Genomic DNA, 15,053 nt, shown 5'->3' with positions numbered 1-15,053 from the left:
TCGGGTAAGCGCTATTAAGTCCCCATTCGTAGGGTGACCCCGAGTTTCTGGGCGTTTGTCCTTGTCGTCGTCGAGTAACACGTTGTACTTGTTGCCTCATTAAAAACCTTGTCGAAAAACCCATTTTGGGACAAAACCGTACTAAGGAAAAGAGTGCAACACGTGTTTTCAGACCTAGATTCTAATTTTATCTGGTACTTGACTTCCTGCAAAAAAGAAAGGTTAATAGAAAAACACGGAGAGTCCATACCTTAGCAGTAGTATCTTTTCAAATGAGCCACATTCCAGTTATTGCGCAACCGTTTCCCGTCCATGGATTCCAACTGGTACGATCCTTTGCCCGTTACCTCAGTTATCTTGTATGGTCTTTCCCAGTTCGGACCCAGTTTTCCTTCGTTCGGATTCTTGGTGTTCAAGGTAACTTTTCGAAGAACCAAGTCCCCAACTTGGAAATGCCGAAAATTGGCTCTCCGATTGTAGTACCTTTCCATTCTCTGTTTTTAGGCTGCAATACGGACCAACACGTTTTCGAGAAGTTCATCCGTGAGGTCGAGTTTTACGGCCATGGCCCCCTCGTTTGACTCCTCGGTGGTATAGCTGAACCGGAGACTCGGTTCACCAACTTCTACGGGAATGAGGGCTTCGGCCCCGTAGACCAACGAGAAAGGAGTTTCTCCCGTGCTTGATTTCGATGTGGTTTTGTAAACCCACAATACCTCCGGTAATACTTCCCTCCAGTGATGCTTTGATGCTTCGAGTCTTTTCCTCAGATTTTGAATTATTGTTTTGTTCGTGGATTCTGCCTGTCCGTTCACACACGGGTGATATGGAGTTGATACAATTTTCTTGATCTTCAACCCTTCGAGGAAATCATTGACTTTACCGCCCACGAACTGAGGACCATTATCATAAGTTATCTCGGCAGGGATGCCAAAACGACAGATGATGTGGTCCCATATGAAGTCAATGACCTCCTTTTCTCTAATTTTTTCGAAGGCCTGTGCTTCGACCCATTTGGAGAAATAGTCGGTCATAAATAGAATAAAACGGGCTTTACCTGGTGCCCATGGCAGCGGACCAACAATGTCCATTACCCACTTCATGAAAGGCCAAGGTGACACCACTGAATGCAGCAACTCCCCAAGCTGATAAATCATCGGAGCATGTCTCTGACACCCGTCACATTTCCGGACGAAATTCTTTGAATCTTCCTCCATCCGGTTCCAGTAATAACCAGCTCTGATAATCTTTCGGACCAGAGCTTCAGCACCGGAGTGGTTGCCGCAGGTCCTCTCATGCACCACTTTCATCACATACTCCGTTTCTCCGGGACCCAAACACTTGGCTAGGGGTCCGAAGAAAGACCGTCGATACAGTTGGCCGTCTACCAAGCAGAAACGCGCAACTTTTGTCCTTAGTGACCGTGATTCTTTTGGATCACTCGGGAGCTTTCCGTCTCGCAAGTAATCGATGTACTTGTTGCGCCAATCCCAAGTTAAACCCATTGTGTTTATTTCAGCATGTCCGTTTTCTATCGTCGTATTCATTAAGTGCACCTGTCACGCCCCGAACCATGGCCTGGGCGTAACACGGTACTCGGGCCTTGCTTGCATGTGTCCGAGCGAACCTCATGGCTTGCTTGTCAACATGGGCATCAAAACAATATACTATATATGATGCAATTTAAATGAATCATGAAAATGTAATTTGCGAAATAAAGTCTTGAAATTATCTCATAGCATGAAAAATCATGAAAACATAATAGTCTGCAAACATGAAAGCACAACTGACTCTGTGAACTAACATCTGTCTATGAAACCTCTAAAACATGTCTGAATACTAACTACCAGGACATGGCCCTGGACTACCACAAACTGAATACTAATGTAGACTCTATGTTGAACCCCGAGAGGAGTGGGGCTCACCAATAAGCTGATAACTGAGGTGATCCTACTGCGCAGGTGTATGCTTCTGAAAACCGGTATCTGCACCGTGAAGTGCAGGCCCCGGGCAAAAGGGACGTTAGTACATGGTGAATAGTACTAGTATGTAAAACATGCTGAAATGAAGAACATGGCACAACATAGGTATAGGACATGAACTGAAACTGAATGTAACTTGAACATGAGCACGAAACGTGAGTAAAGTCTAAAAACAGTAAATCAATGGAAATACATGTATGTAAAAGTGCTTGTAACGTGGGGAACGCTATAGTATAACCGACAACATGATTCTGGTACTTGCGTTCAACCAGCAGAACACTCACACCTTGCCAGGGGTATGAGATTTAAGTAATAATAAGCATGTTAGGATCCAAACTGCATAATGAAGGTGTTGCCTCCTTGCTGACAACCCTTATCCTACGGTGGCAATGTAGTTTCAGGCTATCTGAGCCTTCTCGGTTAACTAAGCAATTCCCAAAAACATGAACATGATATAGTTGGCTAAGAAGCCCATGACTTTCGTGAAATAACTTGTAAATAACTTGTGATCATGATTTCACGAAATAACTTGTAACATGGTTTCATAAAATATCTTGTAATATGGTTTCATAAGATAACTTGTCATAGTCTTGCAAACATATTCTTGATTCATGAGTAATAACAATAGTTCATAATCATATATATATAATTGACTTGAAAACATGCTTGTAACTTGCTACATAAAATCATAAAGTTTCATATAAACATAATGAGAACACATGAGGAAGAATTCATGATTCATGAATTAAGCTAGGGTTCCTAATAACCGTAATAGAAGATTAGGAATACAATAACTAGTATAGATATAAAATTCATGTACATAAATACATAAATAAGGGCTACCAATATGTTGGGTTTAATGCCCTAGGATTGAACTTCATGGATATCAAGAAACGGAGCATGGGGAAGAACGTAGAGATTCCCACATGTGGATGGAAGTTCTACACACCTTAATTGCTCCAAAACTTGAATTAAAGACTTGAGTTCTGGAGAATATTTCCTAAATCTTGATTCTTGAACCTTGAGATAGGTTTTCTTGAAAACCCTAGATTAGGAACAATAATTTCTTGCTTAGATTATTAGAATATATGTTAGAATTGAGTTGGAATAATTAGAGTGGGCTTACCTTGGTGTTTTTGATGATGGAGGAGGGTAGGAGGTCGTTCTAAGGCTTGAAGGAATGAAAAATAATGATGTGAACTGATACAGACGAATATATACTGTTCTGGAAAAATTGGATTTTCGGCCCAGTTAAATACTGGCCGTATTTTGAAATACGGACTACACTGCGTCTCTTCAGTAAAATGGCCATAACTCTTTGCACAGATGTCCGTTTGACCCCCATAATATACCGTTGGAAAGGTATTTCAAAGCTCTACAACTTTTATCAAGGAAGTATTCCCAAATTCTAAATACATTTTGAAATACGGGTCGTATTTTCAAATATGGTCCGTATTTAACCATTTGACATCCAAATGTCAAATTCCAGAATGCTAAAAAATCCTTGGTACCATTTTACGACTTGAATTACGGCCCGTATACTGAAATACGGTCACTGTTCATGGGCGTAAACCACCATTTTACAACTGAAGAGGAAATTTCCAATTCCCACATTCTTTATCTGGTTTTCTAAGTCTATGATCATGGTCAAAACTTAGGTTAAAAGTACGAGGTGTTACAGTACCGTAGTCCCGGGGTTGATTTCTTCCCCTTCGACTGAAGATCCCAAATTTGCCAATGCACCGGCTTCGCTGTTCTGCTCCCTCGGTATATGCTGCATGGTCCATTCTTTAAACCGGTTTAGTATCACTTGGATGTTTTCCAGGTACCTTTGCATCCGTTCGTCCTTGACCTAGAAGACGCCGTTAACCTGGTTTACGACCAAGAGAGAATCGCACTTCACCTCGATTATTTCGGCCCCCATACTCCGGGCTAATTCCAAACCTGCAATCATAGCCTCGTACTCGGCTTCATTGTTAGTCAATTTAACAGTTCTAATGGACTGTCGAACGGCATCCCCAGCCGGGGTCCTAAGGACGATTCCTAGCCCGGAACCTTTGAGGTTCGAGGCTCCGTCCGTGTGTAGCGACCAAATACCCGAGGCTTTCCCCGAGGTCAGCAGAAGTTCTTTCTCAACCACGAGGACCATAGCCGGGGTGAAATCCGCCACAAAATCGGCCAAGATATGGGACTTGATGGCTGTCCAAGGTTTATATTCGATATCATATCCGCTAATTTTTACGGCCCATTTAGTTAGTCTACCTGATAATTCTGGTTTGTGCATGATGTTTTTTAGGGGGTAAGTAGTCACTACACATATCGGATGGCATTGAAAGTAGAGCTGGAGTTTTCTAGAAACGCTTACCAATTCCAATGCCAATTTTTCCAAGTGGGGATAACGGGTTTCCGCATCCCCCAAAGTTCTACTTACATAATAAATAGGGAACTGCATACCTGATTCTTCTCGGACCAAAACGCCACTTACCGCCACCTCGGAGACAGCAAGGTAGATAAAAAGCTGCTCGTTCGCTTTTGGTGTGTGCAACAGCAGTGGGCTGGACAAGTATCTCTTTAATTCTTGTAAAGTTCTTTGACACTCCGGTGTCTAAACGAAGTCGTTCTTCTTCCTCGGTAAGGAGAAGAAACGATGACTCTTGTCCGAGGACCTCGATATGAAGCGACTCACCGCCGCTATTCTTCTGGTGAGCCTCTGCATTCCTTTGACGTTATTCACTACCTCGATATCCTCGATGGCTTTGATCTTGTCCGAGTTGATTTCAATCCCCCGGTTTGACACCATGAAACCCAAAATTTTGCCAGACCGGACACCGAAGGCACATTTTTCCAGGTTGAGCTTCATGTTATACTTGCGGAGTACATCGAAGGTTTCCTGCAAATGCTTTAAATGGTCCTCTGTTTCCAGGGACTTGACCACCATGTCGTCAATATAAACTTCTATTGTTTTCCCTATTTGTTCTTCGAACATCCCATTAACTAGGCGTTGGTAAGTTGCACCGGCATTTTTTAATCCAAAAGGCATGACATTATAACAGTAAGTTCCATATCGGGTAATAAAGGATGTTTTTTCTTGATCCTCCGGGTGCATCCGAATTTGGTTATACCCGGAGTAGGCGTCGAGAAAACTTAACATCTCATGCCCGGCCGTTGCATCGATCATTCTATCGATGTGAGGCAACGGAAATGAATCCTTCGGGCATGCTTTGTTTAGATCCTTGTAATCAACACACATTCAAAATTTATTACCTTTCTTCGGCACCACCACTACGTTAGCTAGCCAGTCCGGGTACTTTACCTCCCGGATAGAGCCTATTTTTAAAAGCTTTGTTACCTCGTCTTTTACGAAGGCGTGTTTTGCTTCTGCTATGGGCCTCCTCTTCTGCTTTACTGTGGGAACCTCCTGTCTAAGCTGAGCTTGTGAGTTGTTACCTCTGGTGGCACACCTGTAATATCTATATGGGACCATGCGAAGCAATCAGCGTTAGCTAAAAGAAATTAAATTAACTTGTTCCTGAGCTCCGAGGCTAACCACGTGCCCAGGTATACCTTTTTGTCCCGTAGATATTCGAACAAAATGATCTGCTCCAGCTCCTCTACCGTTGACTTGATTGCATCCGAGTCATCAGGCATGACAAATGATCTGGGTACACGGAAATCATCCTCTTCATACCCCGGATCCAACCCCGAGTGCTTTGATTTCTATTTGGTATCCTTTCCCCCGGTTGAATCTTCTTTCTTTTGATTCGATTTTTTAGGCTGAGTTGTCGCTTTCTCGACCGCGAACATCTCCTTTGCAGCGGGTTGTTCACCTCGGATGGTTTTTATCCCCTCCGGGGTCGGGAACTTAAGCAGCGGATGCAATGTCGACGGCACGACCCTCATGCTATGTATCGAGGGTCTACCCAGTAATGCATTGTACTTCATATCTCCTTCGATCACATAGAATACTGTTTGCTGGATAGTGCCATCGATGTTTACTGGCAATGAGATCTCCCCCTTTGTGGTTTCGCTCGCCATGTTGAACCTGCTGAGTACCCGGGTTACTGGTACAATCTGATCGAGTAACCTTAGCTGTTCGACCACTCTCCACCGGATGATGTTGGCCGAGCTACCTGGGTCAATCAAAATACGCTTAGCTTGAGTTTTAAAAATAAGAATAGAAATTACCAATGCATCATTGTGCGGTTGAATGATGCCTTATGCGTCCTCGTTGTTGAAAGAGATGGAACCCTCGGGTATATAACCCGGCCACGTTTTTCACGCACAGCAGAAACCTTGGTTCGTTTCATCACCGGCCCTCGTGGGGTATCGGTGCCCCCGATAATCATGTTGATTATATGCTGGAGTTCTACTGGCTCGGCTCTTTTATGAGTCTCCCTTTCCTTGTAGTGACCTCACTCAGCAATTCTCGGAGATGGCCATTCTTCAGTAACCGGGCTACCTCCTCTCTTAGCTGGCGACAATCCTCAGTTCTGTGTCCATGAGTTCCATGATATTCACGTATCATGTTCGGGTCCCGTTGGCCCGGATCCGATCTTAGAGGTCTCGGCCATCTTACATCCTGGATACAGCCAATAGCCGAGACGAGGTCCGAGGTGTTGACGTTGAAGTTGTACTCTGATATCCTCGGCAAGTCTTTGTTGTTGGCAGAGCTTCCGACATCGCTCCTGAATGAGAGACCTCGACTGTTCGTCGGGCGCTTGACCCGTTTATCACCCCAACCGGAGAAATGACTTGGGCCGACCCTGGATTTCTCCGACCTGAAGGTTGGTTTTTCTGAATGAGAATATGGTCGATACTTTTCCCTCGATGATCTGGCCTCCGGTTCGTAATTTCTCCTTGGTCTCTCAAAACTTTTGTTCATATTTACTCGCCTCGGGGAAAGCTCGAATTGGTCATCCTCCACCCGAATATTTGACTCGTATCGGTTATGGACATCTGCCCATGTCACAGCCTCGTATTCCAGCAAGCTTTCCTTTAATTTGAACGAAGCCGTCGAGCTTTGAACATTGAGCCCCTTTGTGAAAGCTTGTGCAACCCATTCTTCCGGAACCGGGGGGGGGGGGCTCCATTCGTTCCCTTTGGAATCGGTTGACAAATTCACGCAGTAACTCATCGTCTCTTTGGGCTATACGGAAAATATCCGCCTTCCGAGCCTGCACCTTTTTGGCTCCGGCGTGTGCTTTTACAAACGCATCGGCGAGCATTTCGAAAGAAGTGATTGAATGCTCGGGCAGATGGTCATACCAAGTCAATGCTCCTTTTGACAAAGTTTCCCCGAACTTCTTCAGCAACACGGATTCAATCTCATCTTCTTCCATATCATTGCCTTTTATAACGTATGTGTACGAGGTCACATGTTCGTGAGGGTCCGTTGGGCCGTCATATTTCTGGATATCCAGCATTTTGAACCTCTTTGGGATCAATTTCGGGGCTGCACTCGGAGGAAAAGGCCTTTGGATGTACCTCTTCGAATCCGGCCCTTTCAAGATAGGTGGAGCCCCCGGTATTTGGTCCACCCGAGAGTTATATGTTTCAACCCTCTTTTCGGTCGAGTCCACTCGCTTTGCCAACTTTCGAGCATTCTCAGTACCTCGGTGGATGAGCCAGCTCCGGACCCATTGCTCTCAACCATCCGTGCCTCCCTTCTGGGTTCAGCATCACCCCTCGTATTCTCCGGGGTCGTTTTATCACTTTTGTTCTGCAACTGGGCTATTGTGATTCCTTGTTCGGCAATCGCTTCTCTCTGTTCCTGCAACATTTCAAAAATTAAACGTAAGTCAATATTATCATTCGGGGCATCCGGTTCTTTCCGGCCTGTGTCCGGGACAAAGTAATTGAATTGTGAGTATTTAAAGGATCAGTGGCCGGCTGAGCGGCATTCTCCTGGTCCACGGTGTTTTGTCGGTTGAGGCCCTCCCTCGAATTAACGGGGTTCGGGTCAGTAGGATTTGGTAATCCTCGTGGTCAACTGTCTTCATTTTCAGCCACGATTTCGTTGTTGTTGACTTGACCAGATTGTCCACTGTTAGCCATTTGGTCCGTTTTCACAGAGAACGGATTTTTTCGATTCTGACGGGTAAGAGATGAGTAAAGATCAAAGACCACTATTATCCTAGCCCCACGGTGGGCGCCAAACTGTTTACCTCAAATTTGGATAATCAATTAAATTTATGAGTGAGGTATAGGATATGTGGTGAAACTTTAACCTATTCTTTGATTGAGAGAAAATGGAATGGAATTAACTATGAATAACCTAAATAGTAATTGATGGTATGCGCTAAATGTATATGCTAATATGTTGAATATTGTTTGATTGCACAAATCTAAAGATGAACACAATAAATTCGGACCAAAATCTGATATTGAGAGAGAGATTTTTGTATATATTTGCTATTACAAAATGTTCTAGAGTTCAAGAAGCCAACCCCTCAAAGTAGGATAATGACCCCTATTTATAGTTTTGCCTCCTGGGCTTCATACAACATAAGGCCCTAAAGAATAAAGAAAAACCCTAAAATGGATAAGGTTGGTCGTACGGTCTGACACCCGTACGATTGGCAGTACGATGTGGCAGAACGGTATTGACGCGTGGCAATGGTGTGACGGATCAAATGGACCAACGGCCACGATCAAACGGACCAACGGCCACGATCGAACGGACCAACGTCCATGACTAACTCAGCTATGGAGAAGCCGGACCAAATGATGTCCTTCCTTTGCTTCGGTTCAAGCACTCCTCCGGTTCAGAAAGAAAGTCTTCGTGCATGTGCTTGTCCCTTTCTTCCCTCGGTCTCCGGTCTTACCGATCTAACATATATCCGATTTTTACCGTATACAACTAGTACCCCCTTCATCACTTCTATTATTTAATTTAGCGACAACATGGGACTTGGTATGTTTTGACGGTCAAATTGCAATTAACTACTCAAATGACTATTACCTAACTTTGAAGCTACCGAAGGCTTTTCGAAAGGATGTTCGTTTGTTGGGGGAAGGGAGGGAAGGGGAGCAGGGGCGAATTTACATATAAAATTTGGATCACGTGAACACATGATCACTCGACTAAACTCGATATATTATGTGTATAATTTTGAAAATATATCTAATATTAAATGAAGGAACACATAGTCAAACTAGGTCAAGTGGAACACTGGTTAGTGGTTGTATTTGTTTCCTTAAGGTCTCGGGATCGAACCCGAGCTCCAGCATGTTTTATGCTTTTATTTTTCTAAAACAGCCTTTTAACATCCTTTTTGTATTATTCTAAATCCTTTTTCTTCTATAATTTTAATTACCCAAAAGTAAAAAACGTGTTTCTTTTTTATATTACATCTAATGATCCCCCCCCCCCCCCCCCCCCTCTCCTCTTTCTTTTCTAATTACCCAAGTCTCAAAAGGCAAAAGAAATTAAAAAAAAAACATAGGCGCTAAGCTGCAACGAACCAAAGGCAAAAAAATCAAAAAACCCCATAACTAATGATGAACCCATTCTCTTAAAATTCTGGATTCGCCACTGGAAGGTGGGAGAGGGGGGGGGGGGGGGGGGGGGGTGATTGAAAATTTGTAATGCATTATTGTAACAAGTTTGAGAGATATATTAATGCTTTTATTGATAATGAAATAGTCACAACAGCTACATATACTTTTTAGTATTATGGTAACGGATGCAAACATATTCACATTCACATAGGCAGTTCAAAATTGAACCGTAATCAATAACTCAAACAGAAATGATGATTGCAGTTTGTATCTGTGAATCGAACTTTAAGTCACTGAACAAAGTTTCCATTTTTCCCACTATGTTGGGAAACGTGGTAGACTCTCTCCAAATTGGTGCTTTGCAACTTGAAAAAAATTAATCACCAAGGAATGATAAAGGTGTATTGAATCAAATGTTTTGACGGGGTTCAGGTGGTGAAATTAATAATTAGACTGATTTGCAAATTGGTTGAGGATAGTAGATTGGGAATATGGCCCCTCTCCTAATGGTATTATTTGATTTGTTATTTTAAAGTGGAATGAGTTTAGCCGTAGCTTTGATCAGTTTCTATTCATTTTTCTCTAGCAAAGTCCCCACGACTTTCTAGGTGCATGTCTTTCTTACATGTTAGCTATAAACATCTGGAAAAGAATTGAAACGCGATACGTTATTATAACATTTGTATACAAGGAGGTTAGTTATAAATTTCAGCTTGTTTACTCCGTGTAGAGAATGGTTACTATGGATTTGGTTCTCATAAAATATTGGACCCCATTAATTGTCTAACGAGGAAAAAAAACATATCTTTCTTACATATTAGCTAGGCTAACATATAAATTCATTTGTAAATGTATTATTAATATAATCGATAAATTGACCGATTACCGCTAAATCGATACTGAATCAAACGATAAGATATCAATTGGGGTAGTGGTTATGCATCCTAAATATTCATGTATTAGATATTCCATTTTCTACAATATATAGAATAATACATAGATTTCCTCATAATTATACATATAGTAGTTATGAAGAAAATAAAAATATGAACCAAATAAAAGAGAAAAAACCAACTAACATTGCACAATTTACCCTCTACGTGGAGATTATTTTCCCCAATCTTTGTAACCAAATGATTATTTTCCCCAATCTTTGTAACCAATCAATGTATAAAATTATAGCTAGTTTTAATATATGGATAACTCCTCTCTAACCGGCAACCAAACGTCGACCCCTCAATGTTAATCTCCAAAACATTAGCATATGGTGTTGGTTAAAGTGAATGGTTATTATATGGTGATTTATCGATGTCCAAACACTAACAAAAAATTATGCACGTATCTGCTGATCATCTTTGGCGTATTGCTATCCACCAAGCTATACAATTTTTGCAAAACGATAGTATATAATTAGCTTTGGTTTATATAGATCATGGTTTGATATATATAAGTATGTATATTAACCTTTTTTTTCAGTTCATTCGTACTGATGTTGGGGGGAAATAAAAGATGCAACTAACTGCACTGTCATTGGAGCAGTACAGTATTCTTAACCAAAATGTCTTTAATCACTCTCAGGAAAATATTACCATTGAATTGTTTCTGATAGTGTTTGGACCTCAACGGGTCACAGTTGGGCTCTTACACAGGTCAATTTGGGCTGCTATTTCTTGATAGATTACATTGGCCATAGCCCATCTCAGTCCACCAGAAAAATACATACTGTCCAACCTATTAATTTGGTGGCTTATATACTTTTGGGCCAATTTTGTCATTTCTATGAGTATCTTCTATGAGTGATACTCATTTTCAATAGCGAAGGAAGGAATTTTATCCAAGAGATTCAAAATGATGTTACCTTATGTCGAGGTGATTCTACAATCTACACAGTAAAGAAAATTATCACCTAGAAACACAATGTATTTCAGTGAAGGGGATTCAATCGAACCCCCTTTGACAAAGGGGTCAAAAGTGGCTCCACCAGTACTCAATGCTCCATTTATTTAAATCCTTAAATCTACCTCTACATAGAAGAATAAAGAGAAAGTGAAAGAAGAGATCAGCAATTCAGTTATTAACAAAGATCCATACTTAATGGTTACACGTCTTGGAGAAGAACTCTGAAGGCAGCCCACTGTATTTGGGGGATCATGAACTTGTCATATTATTTGACATGGTTAAGGCCTATTTCATTGAAGCTGAAGTGCACATATACTCGACTTGGAATTACCATTTAAGCCATTTTTGTAGGGCCTAAAAGGTTGCGAGTTTATCCACTTCAGAATAACTTTAATCATGTGGTGTCTGAAGTTTCATATGACTGAAGTTCGACAAATATGGCTGAAGTTCGGCAAATATAGCTGAACTTCAGTCATTTTTGCCAAAATTTCAGGCACTTTTGCCCAAAGTTCAAGCATATATAGCTGAAGTTCAATCATTTTTGCCTAGACTTCGGGTAGAAATTCCTGAACTTTGGCATGTAATTACAGACACACGCAAACTTATTTCGAAGTGGATAGACGTACAAATTAAAATAGGTACATGATAAATAGAAATGTCCAAATAGGATACCCCATGAATTCTTACTTTCACTAAACAGGGCTGTGTAATTGTAGGGACTTTGCCCAGTCTACTAAATAGTAGAAATGACATCAGGTAGCGAATTGTATCACTCATATTTATCAAACACACATTTAGTTTTTAAAAATGATTTAAAGTTCAGTACTGAAAAACATCAATTGACGCATACCGATCAACATAGCGACTTCCAAACCGATAGAGTCGAACAGATTTAACCAAAAAAAAAAAAAATTGTCCGATTGCGGTCGGTTTTTTAGTGTCAAAACACGAGAAATAGAAAAACTGATATATTTCGTTGGGTTTTTAGTGCCAAAAACATGAGAAATGGAAAAACAGATATATTTCGTCGGTTTTTTTATCTATTCTTTGGTCAACTCATCTAAAAAATTGGTCATGACCGGTAATTTAGTTGTTTTTAGGAAAACTAACTGAGTCCATCAGTTATTTTCTCTCAAAAATACGATTGCAGAGTATAAATTAAAAAATGAAAGTCTTAGACCGATACGCACCAGTGGTCTAGTGGTAGAATAATATCTTGCGACGGTACAAACCTCGTTCAATCCATTGCTGGTCCATTTTATAATTGCATAAGTTAACCAAAAAAAACAACGGAGTTAGTCAGTGTTCATTTTTTCTTGCCAATTAACCAATTGAACCAAGCTGGTTGTTTTTTATCCCGACCAGTTTTTTTCTGACCCACGTTATTAGATCGATTTTTTGGCGGTAGTCCTCTAAAATCGATCACGTACGATTGGTTTTTAATTCGCACGAAAAAGACCCTGTTTTTAGTAGTGATTTAACCAATTTTGGCAAATTTCGCAATGAACCTGCTTATGGTGCTTCTTCTTCTTATTCTTATTTGTGAAGGTCTGAAGTTGGGCTATGCCAAAGACTAACTTCATACTCAAAGATATGGAGTTTGAAATTTAAAATGCTAAAGCCGCCCTTGCGGTCAATACCTAGTGTATACTTGTCATGCACATGTACTATATAGTTTTAAATGCATCAAGCAAATCAAATAACACGCTTTTAATGAAAAACAAGCAAAAAAAGAAGCTAAAGTCTGATCACTTACCTCTCGATTAAACTTGACCTAAAGTCATATCTTCAATTCTCATGAGTTTTCCTTGCTCAACAACTTTCAATCTATGCAAAATATGCATTATCTGAGTTAATTATATGTATTAGACTAGGTCCCATATTTTAAGGACGCTCGAAGTCAAAGTTATGCGGAAAGTCAACTCAAAACGACTCTCTGATCAGGGTAACTGTCCAAATCTCAAAACAAAGTTCATAATCGAGTTACCCATTAGCTAAGCATGCTAAATCAATCATCAAAATCCAAATTTAACGTAGGTTTCTAGTCCAATTACTCAATTTCCCTTTTTTAATCACAAAGGTTGGCTGGATTCCAAGACTTGGCACAAAAAAGTCCTTTTTAAAATGAGCTTTATTTTATGGAGAGCTTTAAGGGACAGAAACCCTACTGATACCAGATATGCACTTGCTGTTTTTTTCCCAAAAATTGAAACTGTGGAGCATATGTTCTATGAAGGACAGTTTGCTCAGAAAATATGGAAGAAGCTGAGAGGGATTATGGGTATTCAAGTTAGCAATATCAACTTCAGAAAACTCCTTATAAACTGGTGGAGATCTAAAGCTGCTAATCCTGTTACTGCTATGCTTAGAGATATTCTGCCCATAATTGCTACATGGGAAATTTGGAAAGCTAGGTGTGGTATAAAATATGGAAATGAGAAGAGCAATGTAACTAGATCCTTGGGGCTCATATCCTTAACCACTACTTGTCTCATTCAAAATCAGTTTGCTAAAGTCAAAGTGCAGCAAAATTTCGAAGGAATGGAGGATATTTGTGATAACCAGGTCTCTTTCTAGAAGAATTTGCTGGTGAAATGGTTGAAACCTTCCATGAGTTTTGTCAAACTCAATACTGATGGAAGCTGTAGAGTGGGAAAGTGTGCTGGGGGAGGTGTTATCTGAGATCAACATGGACAACTTGTGATGGCATACGCTCTCAACCTGGGAGCAGGAACTAGCAATTGGGCTGAGGCAGCTTCTCTACGGCATGGTATAAAATGGTGGCTAGAAAATGATTGCCAATACATAGAAGCTGAGAGTGACTCAAAGCTTTTGGTAGACTGTGTAAATGGTACAAATTCCATCCCATGGAACATTTTTGAAGAAGTTACTAAACTAAGGAAAGCTATGGAAGATAATGGATATATCCTCAAGCATGTTTACAGGAAGGGAAACCAGGTAGCGGACAGGTTGGCCAATATGGGACATGAAGTTTCTCAATCTCAAATATATCTCAACTTCAATGAATTGTCAGAGGTTGTTAAAGGCCTTATGAACACTGAGAGATCGGGTATGCCATCAACTAGAATCTACAAAGTGAAGAAGTCTCTAATCCATGTTGATCCACCATGAAAGACTGGTTTTCTGTTCAGTTTAAATTTTGTTGTCAAATAGCTAGATGTTTTGATACTTAAGTACAGTAGCATTTACTTCACTTTACTAGGTAGTACTAGTCAAAATCTTCTGTAATTAAGGGGGTTGGTAAGTTGTACAACCCCCTCAAATCATCGTGTATCTTTTTGAGGGAAGATGAATAAAAAATGTCAAATTAAAAAAAAAAAAAAAAAAAAGACTTTAGACTATAAAAACTCAAGGTTTCATAGTTCAAATTACTGCAAATTCAAGTATAATCTCAAGGCTAGTGCTCCAAATTCAAGTATATATAATATCAAGATTAGTGTAGGGTATCAATACCTTAATTTGTAGGATGGAATTCCACCCTTTCAATTTATTCGAAGTCCGAGAACTTCTATTCCAAAATTGTTTAAAATAATTTTTGTTTTTAGTTCAAATTAAGGGCTTTCTTGGTGATCGCGGAGCCCCCTCTCGCCATCACGATGGGCTAGGCTGGCTAGCTATGTGACACCCTTGCTTGCATTCACGTTGAAGGCC

The 15,053-nt window shown here is 40.6% G+C and overlaps 1 protein-coding gene across 1 annotated transcript; it reads left to right on the top strand.

The window, feature by feature from the left end:
* The first annotated feature begins 14,084 nt into the window (after positions 1–14,084).
* Positions 14,085–14,513, top strand: LOC132624282 (uncharacterized). Its single transcript, XM_060339086.1, has one exon. The coding sequence runs from the start codon at positions 14,085–14,087 to the stop codon at positions 14,511–14,513; it is 429 nt and encodes a 142-aa protein (XP_060195069.1).
* Positions 14,514–15,053: the final 540 nt, after the last annotated feature.

Source organism: Lycium barbarum, chromosome 12 (assembly GCF_019175385.1).
Source record: "Lycium barbarum isolate Lr01 chromosome 12, ASM1917538v2, whole genome shotgun sequence".
Taxonomy (NCBI): domain Eukaryota; kingdom Viridiplantae; phylum Streptophyta; class Magnoliopsida; order Solanales; family Solanaceae; genus Lycium; species Lycium barbarum.
The sequence above is the reverse complement of the archived record's forward strand: the minus strand, read 5'-3'. Positions and strand labels throughout refer to the sequence as shown.

Coding starts and splice junctions, on each gene's coding strand:
- LOC132624282 (XM_060339086.1), top strand. CDS start 14,085: ATGGCATACGCTCTCAACCTGGGAGCAGGAACTAGCAATTGGGCTGAG.